Source organism: Pecten maximus, chromosome 5 (assembly GCF_902652985.1).
Source record: "Pecten maximus chromosome 5, xPecMax1.1, whole genome shotgun sequence".
Classification (NCBI taxonomy): domain Eukaryota; kingdom Metazoa; phylum Mollusca; class Bivalvia; order Pectinida; family Pectinidae; genus Pecten; species Pecten maximus.
This window is the reverse complement of record NC_047019.1, coordinates 45,841,109-45,860,028: the sequence shown is the minus strand read 5'-3', so window position 1 is coordinate 45,860,028 and position 18,920 is coordinate 45,841,109. Positions and strand designations below refer to the sequence as shown.

Below are 18,920 nucleotides of genomic sequence, written 5' to 3'. Positions count from 1 at the left end.
CAGACATCCTCACACGTGTGAGACAGTACACACACATCCTCACACATGTGAGACAGATTACAGACATCCTCACACATGTGAGACAGTAGACACACATCCTCACACATGTGAGACAGTAGACACACATCCTCACACATGTGAGACAGTAGACACACATCCTCACACATGTGAGACAGTACACAGACATCATCACACGTGTGAGACAGGTCACAGACATCCTCACATGTGTGAGACAGGTCACAGACATCCTCACACATGTGAGACAGTAGACAGACATCCTCAAACATGTGAGACAGGTCACAAACATCATCATACGTGTGTGAGACAGTTCGAAGACATCCTCATATGTGAGACAGGTCACACACATCATCACACGTGTGAGACAGTTAACAGACATCATCACAGGTGTGAGACAGTTCACACATCCTCACACGTGTGAGACAGTTCACAGACATCCTCACACATGTGAGACAGTACACAGACATCCTCACACATGTGAGACAGTTCACAGACATCCTCACACATGTGAGACAGGTTACACACATCCTCACACGTGTGAGACAATTTACAAACATCCTCACACGTGTGAGACAGTACACAGACATCCTCACACGTGTGAGACAGTTCACAGACATCCTCACACGTGTGAGACAGGTCACACACATCCTCACACGTGTGAGACAGGTCACACACATCCTCACACGTGTGAGACAGGTCACAGACATCCTCACACATGTGAGACAGGTCACACACATCCTCACACATGTGAGACAGGTCACAGACATCATCACACGTGTGAGACAGTAGACACACATCATCACACGTGTGAGACAGTAGACACACATCCTCACATGTGTGAGACAGGTCACAGACATCCTCACACGTGTGAGACAGTACACAGACATCATCACACATGTGAGACAGTACACAGACATCCTCACACGTGTGAGACAGTAGACACACATCCTCACATATGTGATACAGGTCACAGACATCATCACACATCTGTGACAGGTCACAGACATCATCACACATCTGTGACAGGTCACAGACATCCTCACACATGTGAGACCGTTCACAGACATCCTCACACGTGTGAGACAGTTCACAGACATCCTCACACGTGTGAGACAGGTCACAGACATCCTCACACGTGTGAGACAGTGCACAGACATCCTCACACGGGTGAGACAGTGCACAGACATCCTCACACGGGTGAGACAGTACACAGACACCCTCACACGTGTGAGACAGGTCACAGACATCCTCACACTGTGAGACAGTTCACAGACATCCTCACACGTGTGAGACAGTACACAGACATCCTCACACGTGTGAGACAGTAGACAGACATCCTCACACGTGTGAGACAGGTCACAGACATCCACACACATTTGAGACAGTTCACAGACATCCTCACACGTGTGAGACAGTACACAGACATCCTCACACGTGTGAGATAGTACACAGACATCCTCACACGTGTGAGACAGTTCACATACACCCTCACACATGTGAGACAGGTCACACACATCCTCACACATGTGAGACAGGTCACAGACATCCTCACACATGTGAGACAGGTCACACACATCCTCACACATGTGAGACAGGTCACACACATCCTCACACATGTGAGACAGGTCACAGACATCATCACACGTGTGAGACAGGTCACAGACATCCTCACACGTGTGAGACAGTACACACACATCCTCACACATGTGAGACAGATTACAGACATCCTCACACATGTGAGACAGTAGACACACATCCTCACACATGTGAGACAGTAGACACACATCCTCACACATGTGAGACAGTAGACACACATCCTCACACATGTGAGACAGTACACAGACATCATCACACGTGTGAGACAGGTCACAGACATCCTCACATGTGTGAGACAGGTCACAGACATCCTCACACATGTGAGACAGTAGACAGACATCCTCAAACATGTGAGACAGGTCACAGACATCATCATACGTGTGTGAGACAGTTCGAAGACATCCTCATATGTGAGACAGGTCACACACATCATCACACGTGTGAGACAGTTAACAGACATCATCACACGTGTGAGACAGTTCACACATCCTCACACGTGTGAGACAGTTCACACACATCCTCACACATGTGAGGCAGGTCACAGACATCATAACACATGTGAGACAGGTCACACACATCCTCACACGTGTGAGACAGTTCACAGACATCCTTACACTGTGAGACAGTTCACAGACATCCTTACACATGTGAGACAGGTCACACACATCCTCACACGTGTGAGACAGTTCACAGACATCCTTACACCTGTGAGACAGTTCACACGCATCATCACACGTGTGAGACAGTACACAGACATCCTTACACGTGTGTGAGACAGTACACAGACATCCTCACACATGTGAGACAGTACACAGACATTCTCACACGTGTGAGACAGTACACAGACACCCTCACAAGTGTGAGACAGTACACACACATCCTCACACGTGTGAGAAAGTACACACACATCCTCACACGTGTGAGACAGTACACAGACACCCTCACACGTGTGAGACAGTACACAGACATCCTCACACAGGTGAGACAGGTTACACACATCCTCACACGTGTGAGACAGTACACAGACATCCTCACACGTGTGAGACAGTACACAGACATCCTCACACATGTGAGACAGTACAAAGACATCCTGACACGTGTGTGAGACAGTTCACACACATCATCACACATGTGAGACAGTACACAGACATCCTCACACATGTGAGACAGTTCACAGACATCCTCACACATGTGAGACAGGTTACACACATCCTCACACGTGTGAGACAATTTACAAACATCCTCACACGTGTGAGACAGTACACAGACATCCTCACACGTGTGAGACAGTTCACAGACATCCTCACACGTGTGAGACAGGTCACACACATCCTCAAACGTGTGAGACAGGTCACACACATCCTCACACGTGTGAGACAGGTCACACACATCCTCACACATGTGAGACAGGTCACACACATCCTCACACATGTGAGACAGGTCACAGACATCATCACACGTGTGAGACAGTAGACACACATCATCACACGTGTGAGACAGTAGACACACATCCTCACATGTGTGAGACAGGTCACAGACATCCTCACACGTGTGAGACAGTACACAGACATCATCACACATGTGAGACAGTACACAGACATCCTCACACGTGTGAGACAGTAGACACACATCCTCACATATGTGATACAGGTCACAGACATCATCACACATCTGTGACAGGTCACAGACATCATCACACATCTGTGACAGGTCACAGACATCCTCACACATGTGAGACCGTTCACAGACATCCTCACACGTGTGAGACAGTTCACAGACATCCTCACACGTGTGAGACAGGTCACAGACATCCTCACACGTGTGAGACAGTGCACAGACATCCTCACACGGGTGAGACAGTACACAGACATCCTCACACGGGTGAGACAGTACACAGACACCCTCACACGTGTGAGACAGTAGACAGACATCCTCACACGTGTGAGACAGTACACAGACACCCTCACACGTGTGAGACAGTAGACAGACATCCTCACACGTGTGAGACAGGTCACACACATCCTCACACGTGTGAGACAGGTCACAGACATCCTCACACTGTGAGACAGTTCACAGACATCCTCACACGTGTGAGACAGTAGACAGACATCCTCACACGTGTGAGACAGGTCACAGACATCCACACACATTTGAGACAGTTCACAGACATCCTCACACGTGTGAGACAGTACACAGACATCCTCACACGTGTGAGATAGTACACAGACATCCTCACACGTGTGAGACAGGTCACAGACATCCACACACATTTGAGACAGTTCACAGACATCCTCACACGTGTGAGACAGTACACAGACATCCTCACACGTGTGAGATAGTACACAGACATCCTCACACGTGTGAGACAGTTCACATACACCCTCACACATGTGAGACAGGTCACACACATCCTCACACATGTGAGACAGGTCACAGACATCCTCACACATGTGAGACAGGTCACACACATCCTCACACATTTGAGACAGGTCACACACATCCTCACACATGTGAGACAGGTCACAGACATCATCACACGTGTGAGACAGGTCACAGACATCCTCACACGTGTGAGACAGTACACACACATCCTCACACATGTGAGACAGATTACAGACATCCTCACACATGTGAGACAGTAGACACACATCCTCACACATGTGAGACAGTAGACACACATCCTCACACATGTGAGACAGTAGACACACATCCTCACACATGTGAGACAGTACACAGACATCATCACACGTGTGAGACAGGTCACAGACATCCTCACATGTGTGAGACAGGTCACAGACATCCTCACACATGTGAGACAGTAGACAGACATCCTCAAACATGTGAGACAGGTCACAGACATCATCATACGTGTGTGAGACAGTTCGAAGACATCCTCATATGTGAGACAGGTCACACACATCATCACACGTGTGAGACAGTTAACAGACATCATCACACGTGTGAGACAGTTCACACATCCTCACACGTGTGAGACAGTTCACACACATCCTCACACATGTGAGGCAGGTCACAGACATCATAACACATGTGAGACAGGTCACACACATCCTCACACGTGTGAGACAGTTCACAGACATCCTTACACTGTGAGACAGTTCACAGACATCCTTACACATGTGAGACAGGTCACACACATCCTCACACGTGTGAGACAGTTCACAGACATCCTTACACCTGTGAGACAGTTCACACGCATCATCACACGTGTGAGACAGTACACAGACATCCTTACACGTGTGTGAGACAGTTCACACGCATCATCACACGTGTGAGACAGGTCACATGCATCATCACACGTGTGAGACAGATTACAGACATCCTCACACGTGTGAGACAGATTACAGACATCCTCACACATGTGAGACAGTAGACACACATCCTCACACGTGTGAGACAGTTCACATACAAAATTACGTGTGTATCTCATACAAACAAAATAAATACTTTTTGAAGAGTATTGATCTTTAAAATGTGATGTACCAAATGTATATCTCAACAATCACAAAATATTTGCATGATTAAGTCAGTATATATGTTAGATAGTTATAAGTTGATTGGTACAGTTTTGAGCAATAAGTCATTACACTGTTACTGTAAATGAATTCTGTTGGGATTCATCCTCACATGACTACAGAAATCTAATCTAAATCCCTCTGGTTCCTGCTTAACAATTATCAAACAATATAACAACAAAACAACCAAAAGACAAAGATTAATAGTCAGCACAACACAAAGAGATACATGATAGGTACATATAATAATATAGATGTATAAAACCTAGTGGCACACAAACCATTCAAAAAACATTTTCACTACAACACTCCCGTACAAATAGACACTGAAACACCACAGCCCCTTTGCTCACCACAAAGGGATATCAAAAGTAAAGCATTAGCAAAATTTTAACATAACATACTAAGATGGGCACTGATGAATGGTACATGTACTAGTGATAGAATTCTGAATGATTAAATACTTAATTTGAAATATTCACTAAAAAATAAAAAATTTCATGTAAATCCAAAATTTATACATGCAGAAGTGGACACTAAAATTGCACATAATTATTATGTTGCTGATTTGATAACACAGATGGGTCAGTAAGAATGGTAACACAAACATAGCCAGGCCAGTTATGAAGGCCATTACACTGGTTCTGAGATCTTATTCTTGGGAGGCAGCACACCCAACATTCATTGGACCTGACTTCCTGTTCACTGGACCTGACTTCCTGTTCAATGGACCTGACTTCCTGTTCACTGGACCTGACTTCCTGTTCACTAGACCTGACTTCCTGTTCACTGGACCTGACTTCCTGTTCACTGGACCTGACTTCCTGTTCAATGGACCTGATTTCCTGTGACTTATTCTTGTTTCCTTTGATGATGAAATGTTATCTAGGACAAAGTATGAATCCAAAAGTGTGCTGCAATATTCCAGTGTCTTGCAAGTTTACCAAAGAGAATGTACCTCTGGGCCTTCCACAGCACAGGTATGTTTCTGCCAAGGAGGAATACTTTGATGGATTGTTACAAGAAAGAACCACGCTAACAGAGGCAAACATGGCCTTCAGACCCTATTCAAAAATGATAAGTTAGGATGGCTATTACACTGGTTCTGAGATCTTATTCTTGGGAGGCAGCACACCCCACAGTGGACCTTACAGTACTTATGTACTGTAGACCACTGAAGAAACTTTCCACATAAGTTATTCAAAATTTGCATTATTAAAAAATCAACAATATAAATCGTACATTTGATTTATGACACTTATAACAGAATCTATTAAATGTTCCTCATACAATGTACAAAACGTATCACAGAATTTAATTATTCCAGCTCATAGCATATCTCATCTCTTTATCAACCAATCATCTCACTTTATCAACCCATCACCTCCTTTCTCTCTCAACCAATCATCTCACTCTGTCAACCAATCACCTCATTTCTCTCTCAACCAATCATCTCACTCTGTCAACCAATCACTTCATCTCTCTATCAACCAATCATCTCACTCTGTCAACCAATCACTTCATCTCTCTATCAACCAATCATCTCACTCTGTCAACCAATCACCTCATCTTTCTCTCTGTCAACCAGTCACCCTATCTTCCCTTTGAAAATAAAACAGTAAAAGGAGTGGGTCAGTGTGGCTTGTACATAGTGTTAAATATGGTCTCTGTCACTTAGCTAACAGAGTAACTAGGTTTCTTTGACTCAGGTGGTACAACTGCAGATTCTCACGCCTGAGATCTGGGTCCAATTCCTGTCAGGGCACTCTGCAGGAATGCGATTCCCTTGGTCTTCCACAAAACCAAAGGTCTAGGCAAAAAATCCAGTCATTTTGATTGGCTAATATCTATGTAAGTCACATGACTCTCTAGTCTATAGGATAAATTGGTCAATAATCCTGAACATTTACTTGTGTGTCCATGGAAAATAATTCTGCATACTGTTGGTTGTACATTGACTGTTCAAATCGAACAAGGTTGTTATCTGCTTGAGGTTTCTGATACTTTACAGCAGAATAAAATACTGAGACCTTCTATTTCACACACACTACCTGAAAGTAGCTGCTGAAATTGAAATAAATGTTTCTGGACAATTTCCTATACCTTTACAACACAGCATGCCTACTAAACAATGTTGTGGCTTCATCTCACAAATAATACCTTTGTAAACAAGAGGGAATCCAAAGCCTTAAATCAAACCAACAATTCACTGACAGAATTGACCAATCAGAGCTTATTCGGTCAAGATCATGAACAAGATGGCAGCTCTGACCTATCTTAGTATTCAAGAGTGCATGACTCTAACAAAGAGAAATGGACAAAGGCAGGTAACCCAGTCTATTAACCAATCAAAGGCAGGTAACCCAGTCTATTAACCAATCACCTCAGCTCTATCTGTCAACATTAAGCCTGTTAATTACCATGTCAAGAGAATTGTATTATAATCTGTATCTGATAGATGAGTCAAAATTTCCATGAAGGTAAAAACAACAAAATTCATAATAATTTCTCTATCATAACTTGCACACATGCAGCTTAATTACTTCATAAAGTTAAAACATTTTACCTATATTATGTCAAAAACCATTTGAAATTAATAATAAAACAGGCTGAAACTATGCAGATATTCAGCAAAAGGCACTTATTATCATAATATATATTGAACACATCCATTCCTGCCTCGGGGGATTACAAGCTATATTTGTTTTTAATAAGATTTAAAAAAGATCATAAGTACACTACCATTTCTGCCTTATTGAAGCTTAGAAGTCTTCACTAATATATATTACAAAGATTGACACTATTACCGAGTATATAAACATTGTCCCTGTTTGGGACACTATTGCTATGTGAGGCATACCCTTCATTTATATAGCATTCTCCAGGTCAGGGCTACTTTCCTGAAGGGGACTTCTTTGTACAATAAAGATTCATACTGGATCAGGGACAATCCGCCAAGATTTGTAAAAACATCCTTCAAAGTGCTTGATAATAATAATTTAAATAACTAAGAAATACATGTATAAATACATGCCATGAATATGTCACATTTAAGTCCGAAACACAGTGGTCAATGAATGTCTATTCTGGTTGTATTGGGCAGTTTTAGAGAGGTAAGTCCGCCCAAGACAAGAAGTACAGATACCAGTATCATAGGTACTGCGCAATGGACATCCACTAATTCCCCAAACGCCAGATTTCCTAGGATTGCGCCCACTCTGCTTGCTGCAGAAGACAATCCCATGGCTGTTGATCTACAAAACATCAAGGATTCAATAAAGAGGTTTGGTACAGTAAAAGGGACATAACACATGTGTCTGTTGAAAAGACTCAAACAAGAACAAGTCATGATTTTGGCCTTCATTAACACACAAAAAACAATAATTAGTCATGATTTTGACCTTCATTTACACACAAAAAACAATAATTAGTCATGATGTTGACCTTCATTTACACACAAAAACAATAATTAGTCATGATTTTGGCCTTCATTAACACAAAAAAAACCAATAATTAGTCATGATTTTGGCCTTCATTAACACAAAAAATCAAAGTACTGAAAGTACTGTAGGAGGCGTTAGTCAGATGTAAAAGGAGATATTTGAAATAAAGCAAGAATACAAATTAAACTGATATCAACATGACTAAACATTTCCACTTAAGTGTGTCAAACCAACTGGACATAATGGTTTTCACAGTCCTGATGAATGTAATGGTTTAGACTGTTTCGATGTACATAATGGTTTTAACCATCTTAAAAGTTGCGAACCTACTTCTAAAAGTAGTTAAACATTTCTTATTTCAATCAAACCTTTACTTAAAAAGTCACACATTTTAATTTTTTTTCAAATCAACTTCTACTTAGGTACATGTCATTAACATTCATACTTTAAACCATCTTTTATACTTAAGTAGTTCAAAATTTGCATTTATGTGTTTAAAACAAACTTATATTTTATAGGCTGTATTAGAAATGTCGAAACAATATGATATGCATTTCGATAAGTTATAACAATACACGATATGTATTGAAAATACAGGGAGTGTCTGCTACTTTTTTTGTTGAAAGTGTGCAATGTCTTTCAATATCTTGTAAACAAAATTGTTTATTCCTTTCTATTTTGATCTTAGAATAATATCAAAATTAGATTGACAGCTTTTAAAAGTTATTACACTTTTTTTTCAACAAAGACCTCATTTTTAAGGACAATTATTTCAAAATTAGATATCAATTCCATCTATTTTAATAGATCCAATGGCAATATTAACAATAAACTGTGATTTGTGATTTGTTGCTTTTTAATTTAGCACCAAGATGTAGATAATAGCCTAGTAGCTATAGGTACTGTATATAAATATACAGCGTTTTACATGCAAAATATTGAAGAAAACTTTCATATTTGATATCAATTCAATTTGATTGTATAAGGCCCTTGGGGTGGGGAAAGAACCCTGGGCCTATTTTTACATCAGGATTGTGTTCATCTCTTGTTGTCCAGCAAGATTATGGAGTTGGGATCTGAATGGTTTCACAGATAAAACAAGAGGCCCAGAGGGCCTGTATCGCTCACCTGGTTTTATGAGATATGAAACAAAAATGATGCTTAAGTTTATTTGTCAATATATCATAAGCATTTTATATGGGTACATGTACATTGGTTTATTGTTATTCTAAAAATGTCAATTTAGCGAAATTGACCTATTTTGGTCCCATCCTTCAGCCCCCGGGAGGTTAACCCCAACATTCGTACAATTTTGAATACCCACCCCATAACCATGCTACCATACGAATGTAGGTTTTATACCAAATTGTGCAATCAATCCATGAAATGAAATTGACTTTGGGTACAACCCCATAGGGATTGCTACCACACCAATGTGAGTTATATCCATAACTTAGTTTCAGAGAAACCAATTGACCCCTTTTGACCCTGCCCCCCGGGGGTCAACCCCACCATTTTTACAATTTTGAATCCCTACCCAAAAGGATGCTACCAGTCAAGTATGAGCTATATCGATTGCTTAGTTTCAGAGAAGAAGTTATTTCCGTCAATTGAGCCAAATTGACCCCTTTTGAGCCAACAATTGAATTGCAATTTATGGATAATTTTTGATTTTGGCAAGAAAACATTCTTTAAAGGGCATGTCTGCATCATTTTTAATAATTTGCCTTTGAAACTTCGCACACACCTTCATAAGAGCTGGTTCTTTAAAATGTGAATGAAGGTCAAGGTCAGAGAGATAAACTCAATATTTGTAGCCAGTCACACATCTTACATGTATCCAGCCTTCGTGTGTATGTGCAGTTTTGGGTCATTTTTTAATTTTGGTAGGAATTTCTTTTTAAAAGTGCCATATCTGCGTCATTTTGATTATTTGACCTTGATGCATTGCACACACCTTTAAAAGGGCTGATTCTTTAAAATGTGACCCAAATTAATAATTTGAAAGAACTTTGAATTTTCTTGATCATTTGACCCCCATGACCTTGAATGAAGGTCAAGGTCAAATATAAGTATAACATTTGTAGCCAGCCATACGTTATCGATGCGCCAAACATCAAGCCTTCATGTGTATATTATAGATAAAAGAGCAGAAACCTTTATTCTGCAATTTTGGATTATTTTTTAATTTTGGCTGGAGAAAATAGCTTTATGATTCTTTTCCAAGTGCCATATCTTTCTGCCATATTTTTATCTGATGACAATAAAATATGCACATTCTGTTTCAGTGGACTATATTCTTTCATATGAAATGGAAAAAAATAATCAATATAAGATTTTTATTTTTGACATTCGAACCCATAACAAGTCATTGGCCTTGACATTCTCTGACAATATATCATTGAGAAAAGTTTGCCCTAACCACGTGCTAACCAATTTCCAATGAAAATGAAACAAATTATGCTAAAATATGTGTGATGAGTTTTCTATATAAACTATAGTAAAATGTATCCTCTCCCCAGGGAGAATGCGACACATAGGGGGCCATGAAATTAACAATTTTGATAAAACAGCTTAAGAACCTTTTGTACACCATTCTGCGATATCTTGGTCTTAAGAAGAAGACCGACGCATGACGACAGATCAAATTATAATGGTGTATATTATGAGCTGAATGTCAAAGGATTGTAAACTCTGTACAAATTGTATTATATTATCAGGCAGTCAGCCTAAATGTATGTTTCATTTCTACCATATTAGAAGTTTGATGTTTTGTACGATATATATATATACTTAATTTTTACACATACATTAAAGGAGTTAGCTACTTTCATAAATTAAGATGTTTTTTTCTAGAGTTTACTAGGCCGGATGAAATATGATCATGAGCAATCAGTATGGTAAATATGAGATTTGATAAAATGCCTCTCGTAGTCAACCAATCATGATCACTCAACTTCTTTTTGTAGGAGTCAATATTATATGTAGGAGAATTAAACTCTCGCGATGTCTGTTGCACATAAGTACAAAGAAATACATTATCACTGAAGCCGAAAAAAATCACACTTAAGTAGCAATAACACATAATAGTCAAAAACCCAATATATGTGATCAGTGATAAGAAACAGTACTTATAAGCATTTTTGGCAATTTATCCTGAAACAGCTATAGCCTTCCATATTTGACATCCCACAGATTGTTGCTTGTATATATATATAGTTTTAAAGGTCAACATTGGAAAAAACCTAAATGGTTATACACGAATTCATAATGAATAGAATTATTGACAAAAAAGTTTCATTTATTTTCACACTTTCTGGAGACCAATAAGGAGATTGATGATCGTTTTAAGGGATTTGTTCGTGACATGAAAATCAAACATTTTTAATGAAATTTCAAAAGCAAATATAGATTTATTTTGAAAGTTATGAGGATATTGATATTTGAGAAAGTCTTATATTATATGGATTGTATATCGATTGCCAATAGATATACATGTATTTATCATTTTACATGAAAACAACAAAAAGTTATATTACATGAAAACAACAAAAAGTTGTACTAGTACGTTAAAATGCAATTGGTATACATTTTGTTAATCTACAATTACTTTGTATTGTTTAAATATTCTATGTAATACAAACATTTCACAGCTTGGTGCATACAAATGTATATATATATATTACATGAAAACATTTGAAAAGGTTGCATTGAATCGTGAGCTGAATAATATATAAATAAGACAAGCTGGTTCAATAATAATTTAGCATTTTCATATATATTACGAGTGCGAGTAGCTACTGCAGTAAACCTTATAACAAAAATCCAGATTATGTATATTGTCTCTGTCGGGGAAGGTACAGCACAAATGACCACCACGACAGATATGTGCCAGTTTTCTTAGTTTTGAAAAATAAACGATCGAATTCCATCACGCCATCACGTAGGTCTGCCGATTCATAGATTTGAAACACAGGGACTTCGATCAGTTATCGCAATAATCCGAAAGGTTCTGGTGTTGATATCGCCTTAAAGCTGATTAAAGTCTGCATATAGTATATAGCAAGATCGTCAGAAAATTCGGACTATAATCGCAGTAGATATTGTGATTTTGTGGTCTGGCCAGGCTTGAACAACTTATCGTAAACAGTTTCGTCCTAAATAAACAAACGCTTATTTCAGTGGGTCACCAAACAGATTTAAACTTTGTAAGCAACTTGCCTTTAATTCATAATGATAGATATTAATTTCTAGCGACAATCATCACACTTTGATGCTTCGTGTGAAGCCCGTGTCCACGTGCCTCCATTTTGACAGAGTGCTCGCTCACGTAAACAGACGAAACACGTGATCGCTAAATATCGGACCAAATCTCATAAAATCTCGTGAACAAACTACCAAGTTGTAAACAAAAGGAATGTTGTTAGCCAAAACCTGGAGGGTTTTATGAAAATCGGAAATTTGTTTGCGCTTGGGTTGTTATGCCGTCTTTATTCCTAGCAGAGACATATATCTCTGTTCCTAGTAGTTAAACAAGTGTCCTCTGTAAGGTAACGTCAGAATATCGCAGTTATCTCCCTTCAATCAGTATTTTCGATATAGATTTGCAAAAATCGATGCAGGTGTAGATATTTACAAGACATAATTCTTATTGTTTATTCAAAATAGTTCCTGAAATGTTCACAACATTATCAGCATAGTTAATACATTTCTGTACACATCTACTTTGAATGACGGACTACAATGACGTGCCTCATACTTGGACTAATAAGCGAATCATTACCCCTAGTTACAGAAATTACCACCAGAGGTCTCAAATTCCGGGCTTCCGCCGCAGAGAAATTTATACTGAATATACCTTTTTTCATGTAATAGCACTTTATTTGTAGTCGTGATAGTTTTCATAAATGTATATATAGTTCAACTACATCATATATGAACCGAAAGAAACTACAAAATGAACTGTGAAAGGAAATATAACGAAAATGAAAGTGAGAGATTGTGACGTCACAACTCGTAGGTGATTGTAATATGGCAGGCGTAAACGCCTCCATAAAAACAATAATTAGTCATGATTTTGGCCTTCATTAACACAAAAAAAAAACAATAATTCCCTCTGCCACACAGCATTAAAAATGAATTACCTGACTCCTGTAGGAAACAGCTCAGCCTGAAGTACATCGATAGCATTCCAGGCCAGCGTGGAGATCAGACCAAATGCACAGGAGAGCAGGAGGTTCTCTATCTTATTATGGATTAAAGGGATGAAGAACACAGCCACACCAGATCCCAGCATTCCAGTCACTGTGGACACATACATGGTCACCAATATAGCCTTAACACACAACGTACTCTAACGATAACACACTAACAATGTAGTGTAACGATAACACACTAACAATGTAGTGTAACGATAACACACTAACAATGTAGTGTAACGATAACACACTAACAATGTAGTGTAACGATAACACACTAACAATGTACTCTAATGATAACACATTAACAATGTAGTGTAACGATAACACACTAACAATGTAGTGTAACGATAACACACTAACAATGTAGTGTAACGATAACACACTAACAATGTAGTGTAACGATAACACACTAACAATGTAGTGTAACGATAACACACTAACAACACTAACAATGTAGTGTAACGATAACACACTAGCAATGTAGTGTAACGATAACACACTAACAATGTAGTGTAACGATAACACACTAACAATCTAGTGTAACGATATCACACTAACAATGTAGTGTAACGATAACACACCAACAATGTAGTGTAACGATATCACACTAACAATGTAGTGTAACGATAACACTAACAATGTAGTGTAACGATATCACACTAACAATGTAGTGTAACGATATCACACTAACAATGTAGTGTAACGATAACACACTAACAACGTAGTGTAACGATAACACACTAACAATGTAGTGTAACGATATCACACTAACAATGTAGTGTAACGATATCACACTAACAATGTAGTGTAACGATATCACACTAACAATGTAGTGTAACGATAACACACTAACAATCTAGTGTAACGATATCACACTAACAACGTAGTGTAACGATATCACACTAACAATGTAGTGTAACGATATCACATCAACAATGTAGTGTAACGATAACACACTAACAATGTAGTGTAACGATAACACACTAACAATGTAGTGTAACGATATCACACTAACAATGTAGTGTAACGATATCACACTAACAATGTAGTGTAACGATATCACACTAACAACGTAGTGTAACGATAACACACTAACAACGAAGTGTAACGATATCACACTAACAATGTAGTGTAACGATAACACACTAACAATGTAGTGTAACGATAACACTAACAATGTAGTGTAACGATAACACACTAACAATGTAGTGTAACGATAACACACTAACAATGTATTGTAACGATATCACACTAACAATGTAGTGTAACGATAACACTAACAATGTAGTGTAACGATAACACTAACAATGTAGTGTAACGATAACACACTAACAATGTAGTGTAACGATATCACACTAACAATGTAGTGTAACGATAACACACTAACAACGTAGTGTAACGATATCACACTAACAACGTAGTGTAATTATAACACACTAACAATGTAGTGTAACGATAACACACTGACAACGTAGTGCAACGATAACACACTGACAACGTAGTGTAACGATAACACACTGACAATGTAGTGTAACGATAACACACTGACAATGTAGTGTAACGATAACACACTGACAATGTAGTGTAACGATAACACACTAACAATGTACTCTAATGATAACACACTAACAATGTAGTGTAACGATAACACACTAACAATGTAGTGTAACGATAACACACTAACAATGTAGTGTAACGATAACACACTAACAATGTAGTGTAACGATAACACACTAACAATGTAGTGTAACGATAACACACTAACAATGTAGTGTAACGATAACACACTGCCAATGTAGTGTAACGATAACACACTGACAATGTAGTGTAACGATAACACACTAACAATGTAGTGTAACGATAACACTAACAATGTAGTGTAACGATAACACACTAACAATGTAGTGTAACGATAACACACTAACAATGTAGTGTAACGATAACACACTAACAATGTAGTGTAACGATAACACACTAACAATGTAATGTAACGATAACACACTAACAATGTATTGTAACGATAACACTAACAATGTAGTGTAACGATAACACACTAACAATGTAGTGTAATGATATCACACTAACAATGTAGTGTAACGATAACACACTAACAATGTAGTGTAACGATAACACTAACAATGTAGTGTAATGATCAACTAACATCCTACATAGAAACTGCCTGATGACTTTTACAATGACAATGTATACACTGTGGAAATCTGAGGCAAAAAAGACATCCATCTCTGAGGCAAACACATCTGTGTATCTACATCATTATTATCATATTAACCAAACACATCTGTGTATCTACATCATTATTATCATATTAACCAAACACATCTGTGTATCTACATAATTATTATCATATTAACCAAACACATCTGTGTATCTACATCATTATTATCATATTAACCAAACACATCTGTGTATCTACATAATTATTATCATATTAACCAAACACATCTGTGTATCTACATAATTATTATCATATTAACCAAACACATCTGTGTATCTACATAATTATTATCATATTAACCAAACACATCTGTGTATCTACATAATTATTATCATATTAACCAAACACATCTGTGTATCTACATAATTATTATCATATTAACCAAACACATCTGTGTATCTACATAATTACTATCATATTAACCAAACACATCTGTGTATCTACATAATTATTATCATATTAACCAAACTAACTCTGAAGATGTTCATATAGATTAATTAACAAAATCCATATATAATCTTCAATCAGTAACACAGCTGCTTTGTTACAAGATGGATGGTTGAGGGGGGGGGGATGTTTCTAGTGAATAATGAGATCAGTAAATTACCTAATATTGCTTTTCGGCCAAGTTTATCCATAAGAAATATAGTAAAGATGTTTCCAGGCAGGTTAGACAGTGCTGTGAGGAAGCCGGACTGGTACGTCCAGTTATCCGGTATGGTACAGTTCTGGTCCTGACTTGTAGAATTAGTATCCTTGACATGGTCACACGGAGATCCACCATATTTCTCTACACGAGAAAACAACTCTGGAAACCACATCCACAGTCCATAGTATCTGTCACAGACAAGTACTTGTTAAAATAGTCTGTAGACATACAGAAATTCTTGTTTGTAAAATCTTTATCAATGTAAAGTAACATGGTATCATCATGTTACTTTACATTGTCAACTGCTGAATGACTGTTCTAAATACCCTTAAAAGCCAGAATTTATTAATGAATTCGCCATTTCAATATAGCCCTAAGATCTGTCAGGTGAAACATCTTGTTCAGTTGCAAAGAAAATAGCACAGAAATTACCTCATTCTTTTAGATGTGACCAAAGTATGTGTTTTAAATATAAACATTGATGGAAGGACACACACCATTGAATCCTAAGCTGGTGAGTTAACATCGTTATTGACTAGAGAATTAAAACTTACCCAAAACTAATGGTGAATGAAACTGTAAGCATAATGATTGTGGAACGACGAAGGGGGGCACGAACTAGTTCAAATGTAGTGTTGAGCAGCTGAAACAAAAGATTGCAATTATTGGTAAACAACTTGTGGGTATTACTCTATAGTAAATACATGTAGGTATTACTCTATAGTATATACATGTAGGTATTACTCTATAGTATATACATGTAGGTATTACTCTATAGTATATACATGTAGGTATTACTCTATAGTATATACATGTAGGTATTGCTCTATTATAGTAAACATATGTAGGTATTACAATTACAGAGAAGGTAGTCACCTATATAGACCATCAATGCTAGCATCTGTCACTTGTATACACATATATCCAGTGACTCAGTTTTGGGCAGACATTCTAGAGTAAATCACAAAGCTATTGGAGTACAAGATTCTTTCTCAAGCAAGTACAGTTGAAAGTGTCAAACTGCATACTGTAATAAAATGATTTCTGTTATTTATTTCTAGTTTGAAAAAGAACAAACAAGAGGCCCAGGCCCTTTATCGCTCACCTGGTTTCATGAGATATGAAACAAGAATGATGCTTAAGTATATTTGTCGCTGGTATTGCTATGTCAATATACATTCATGTATATCATAAGCATTTTATATGGGTACATGTACATTGGTTTTATTTTAATACTAAAAATGCCAAAAAGTGCATTAATCCATGAAATAAAATAGACTTTTGGTGCGACCCCAAAGGGATTCTACCACACAAATGTGAGTGATATCCATTGCTTAGCTTCAGAGAAGAACTTGTTTAGACCAATTGACCCCTTTTGACCCTGTGCTCTGCCCCCTGGGGGGGTCAGCTCCTTCCTTCTTACAATTTTGAATCCCTACCGCAATAGGATGCTACCAGTCAAACCATTGCTAAGTTTCAGAGAATAAGTTGTTTAAATCAATTTAGCCAAATTGACCCCCCAGGGGGGTCGGCCCCGTCACTTGTACAATTTCAAATTCCTACCCCAAGGTGATACTACCAGTAAAATATGAGAGATATTCATTGCTTGGTTCCAGAGAAGAAGTCAATTATATGAATATAGCACGATTGACCACATTTGGCCCCACCCCTCAGGCCCCTGGGGGGTCAGTCCCATCATTTGTACAATTTTGAATTCTCACCCCATAGTGATGCTACCTGCAGGCAAATATGAGCGACAGCCATTGCTCGGTTTCATAGAAGAAGTCTTTTATATCAATATAGCCGGATTGACCACATTCGGCCCCGCCCCTCAGGCCCCTGGGGGGTCAGCCCCATCATTTGTACAATTTTAAATCCCCACCCCATAATGATGCTACCAGGCAAATATGAGCGATAGCCATTGCTTGGTTTCAGAGAAGAAGTCGTTTATATCAATAGCGCCAAATTGACCCCTTTTGGCCCCGCCCCAGAGGCCCCCTGGGGGTCAGCCCCATCATTTGTACAATTTTGAGTCCCCTACCCATAGGAATGCTTCTGACCAAATTTGTTCAAATTCTGATCAGCGGTTATGAAGAAGAAGTCAAATAAGTTAATTGCTGACGGACGACGGATGCCACGGTATGGCATAAGCTCACCTTGGTCCTTCGGACCAGGACAGCTAAAAAGCATCAAAGATTTCAAAGGCACTGATTGAACGCTAGAATCATGCACATGAAATTTCTT

General features: G+C 38.5%; 1 protein-coding gene across 5 annotated transcripts in view; it reads right to left on the bottom strand.

Moving 5' to 3' along the window:
• Positions 1 to 5,076: 5,076 nt before the first annotated feature.
• Positions 5,077 to 18,920, bottom strand: part of LOC117328175 (synaptic vesicle glycoprotein 2C-like) — a 41,650-nt gene continuing 27,806 nt past the window's right edge. For 4 of the 5 annotated variants that reach the window (XM_033885583.1, XM_033885586.1, XM_033885585.1 and 1 more), the window contains exons 10-13: positions 17,231 to 17,319; positions 16,635 to 16,864; positions 13,735 to 13,894; positions 5,077 to 8,401 (exon numbers count right to left, since the gene is read on the bottom strand). In XM_033885583.1, the coding sequence (XP_033741474.1) occupies positions 8,218 to 8,401; positions 13,735 to 13,894; positions 16,635 to 16,864; positions 17,231 to 17,319 (663 nt within the window). In that variant the 3' untranslated portion in view covers positions 5,077 to 8,217. The remainder of the gene's footprint in view (positions 8,402 to 13,734; positions 13,895 to 16,634; positions 16,865 to 17,230; positions 17,320 to 18,920) is intronic. The other variant, XR_004532908.1, reaches the window with a different exon arrangement.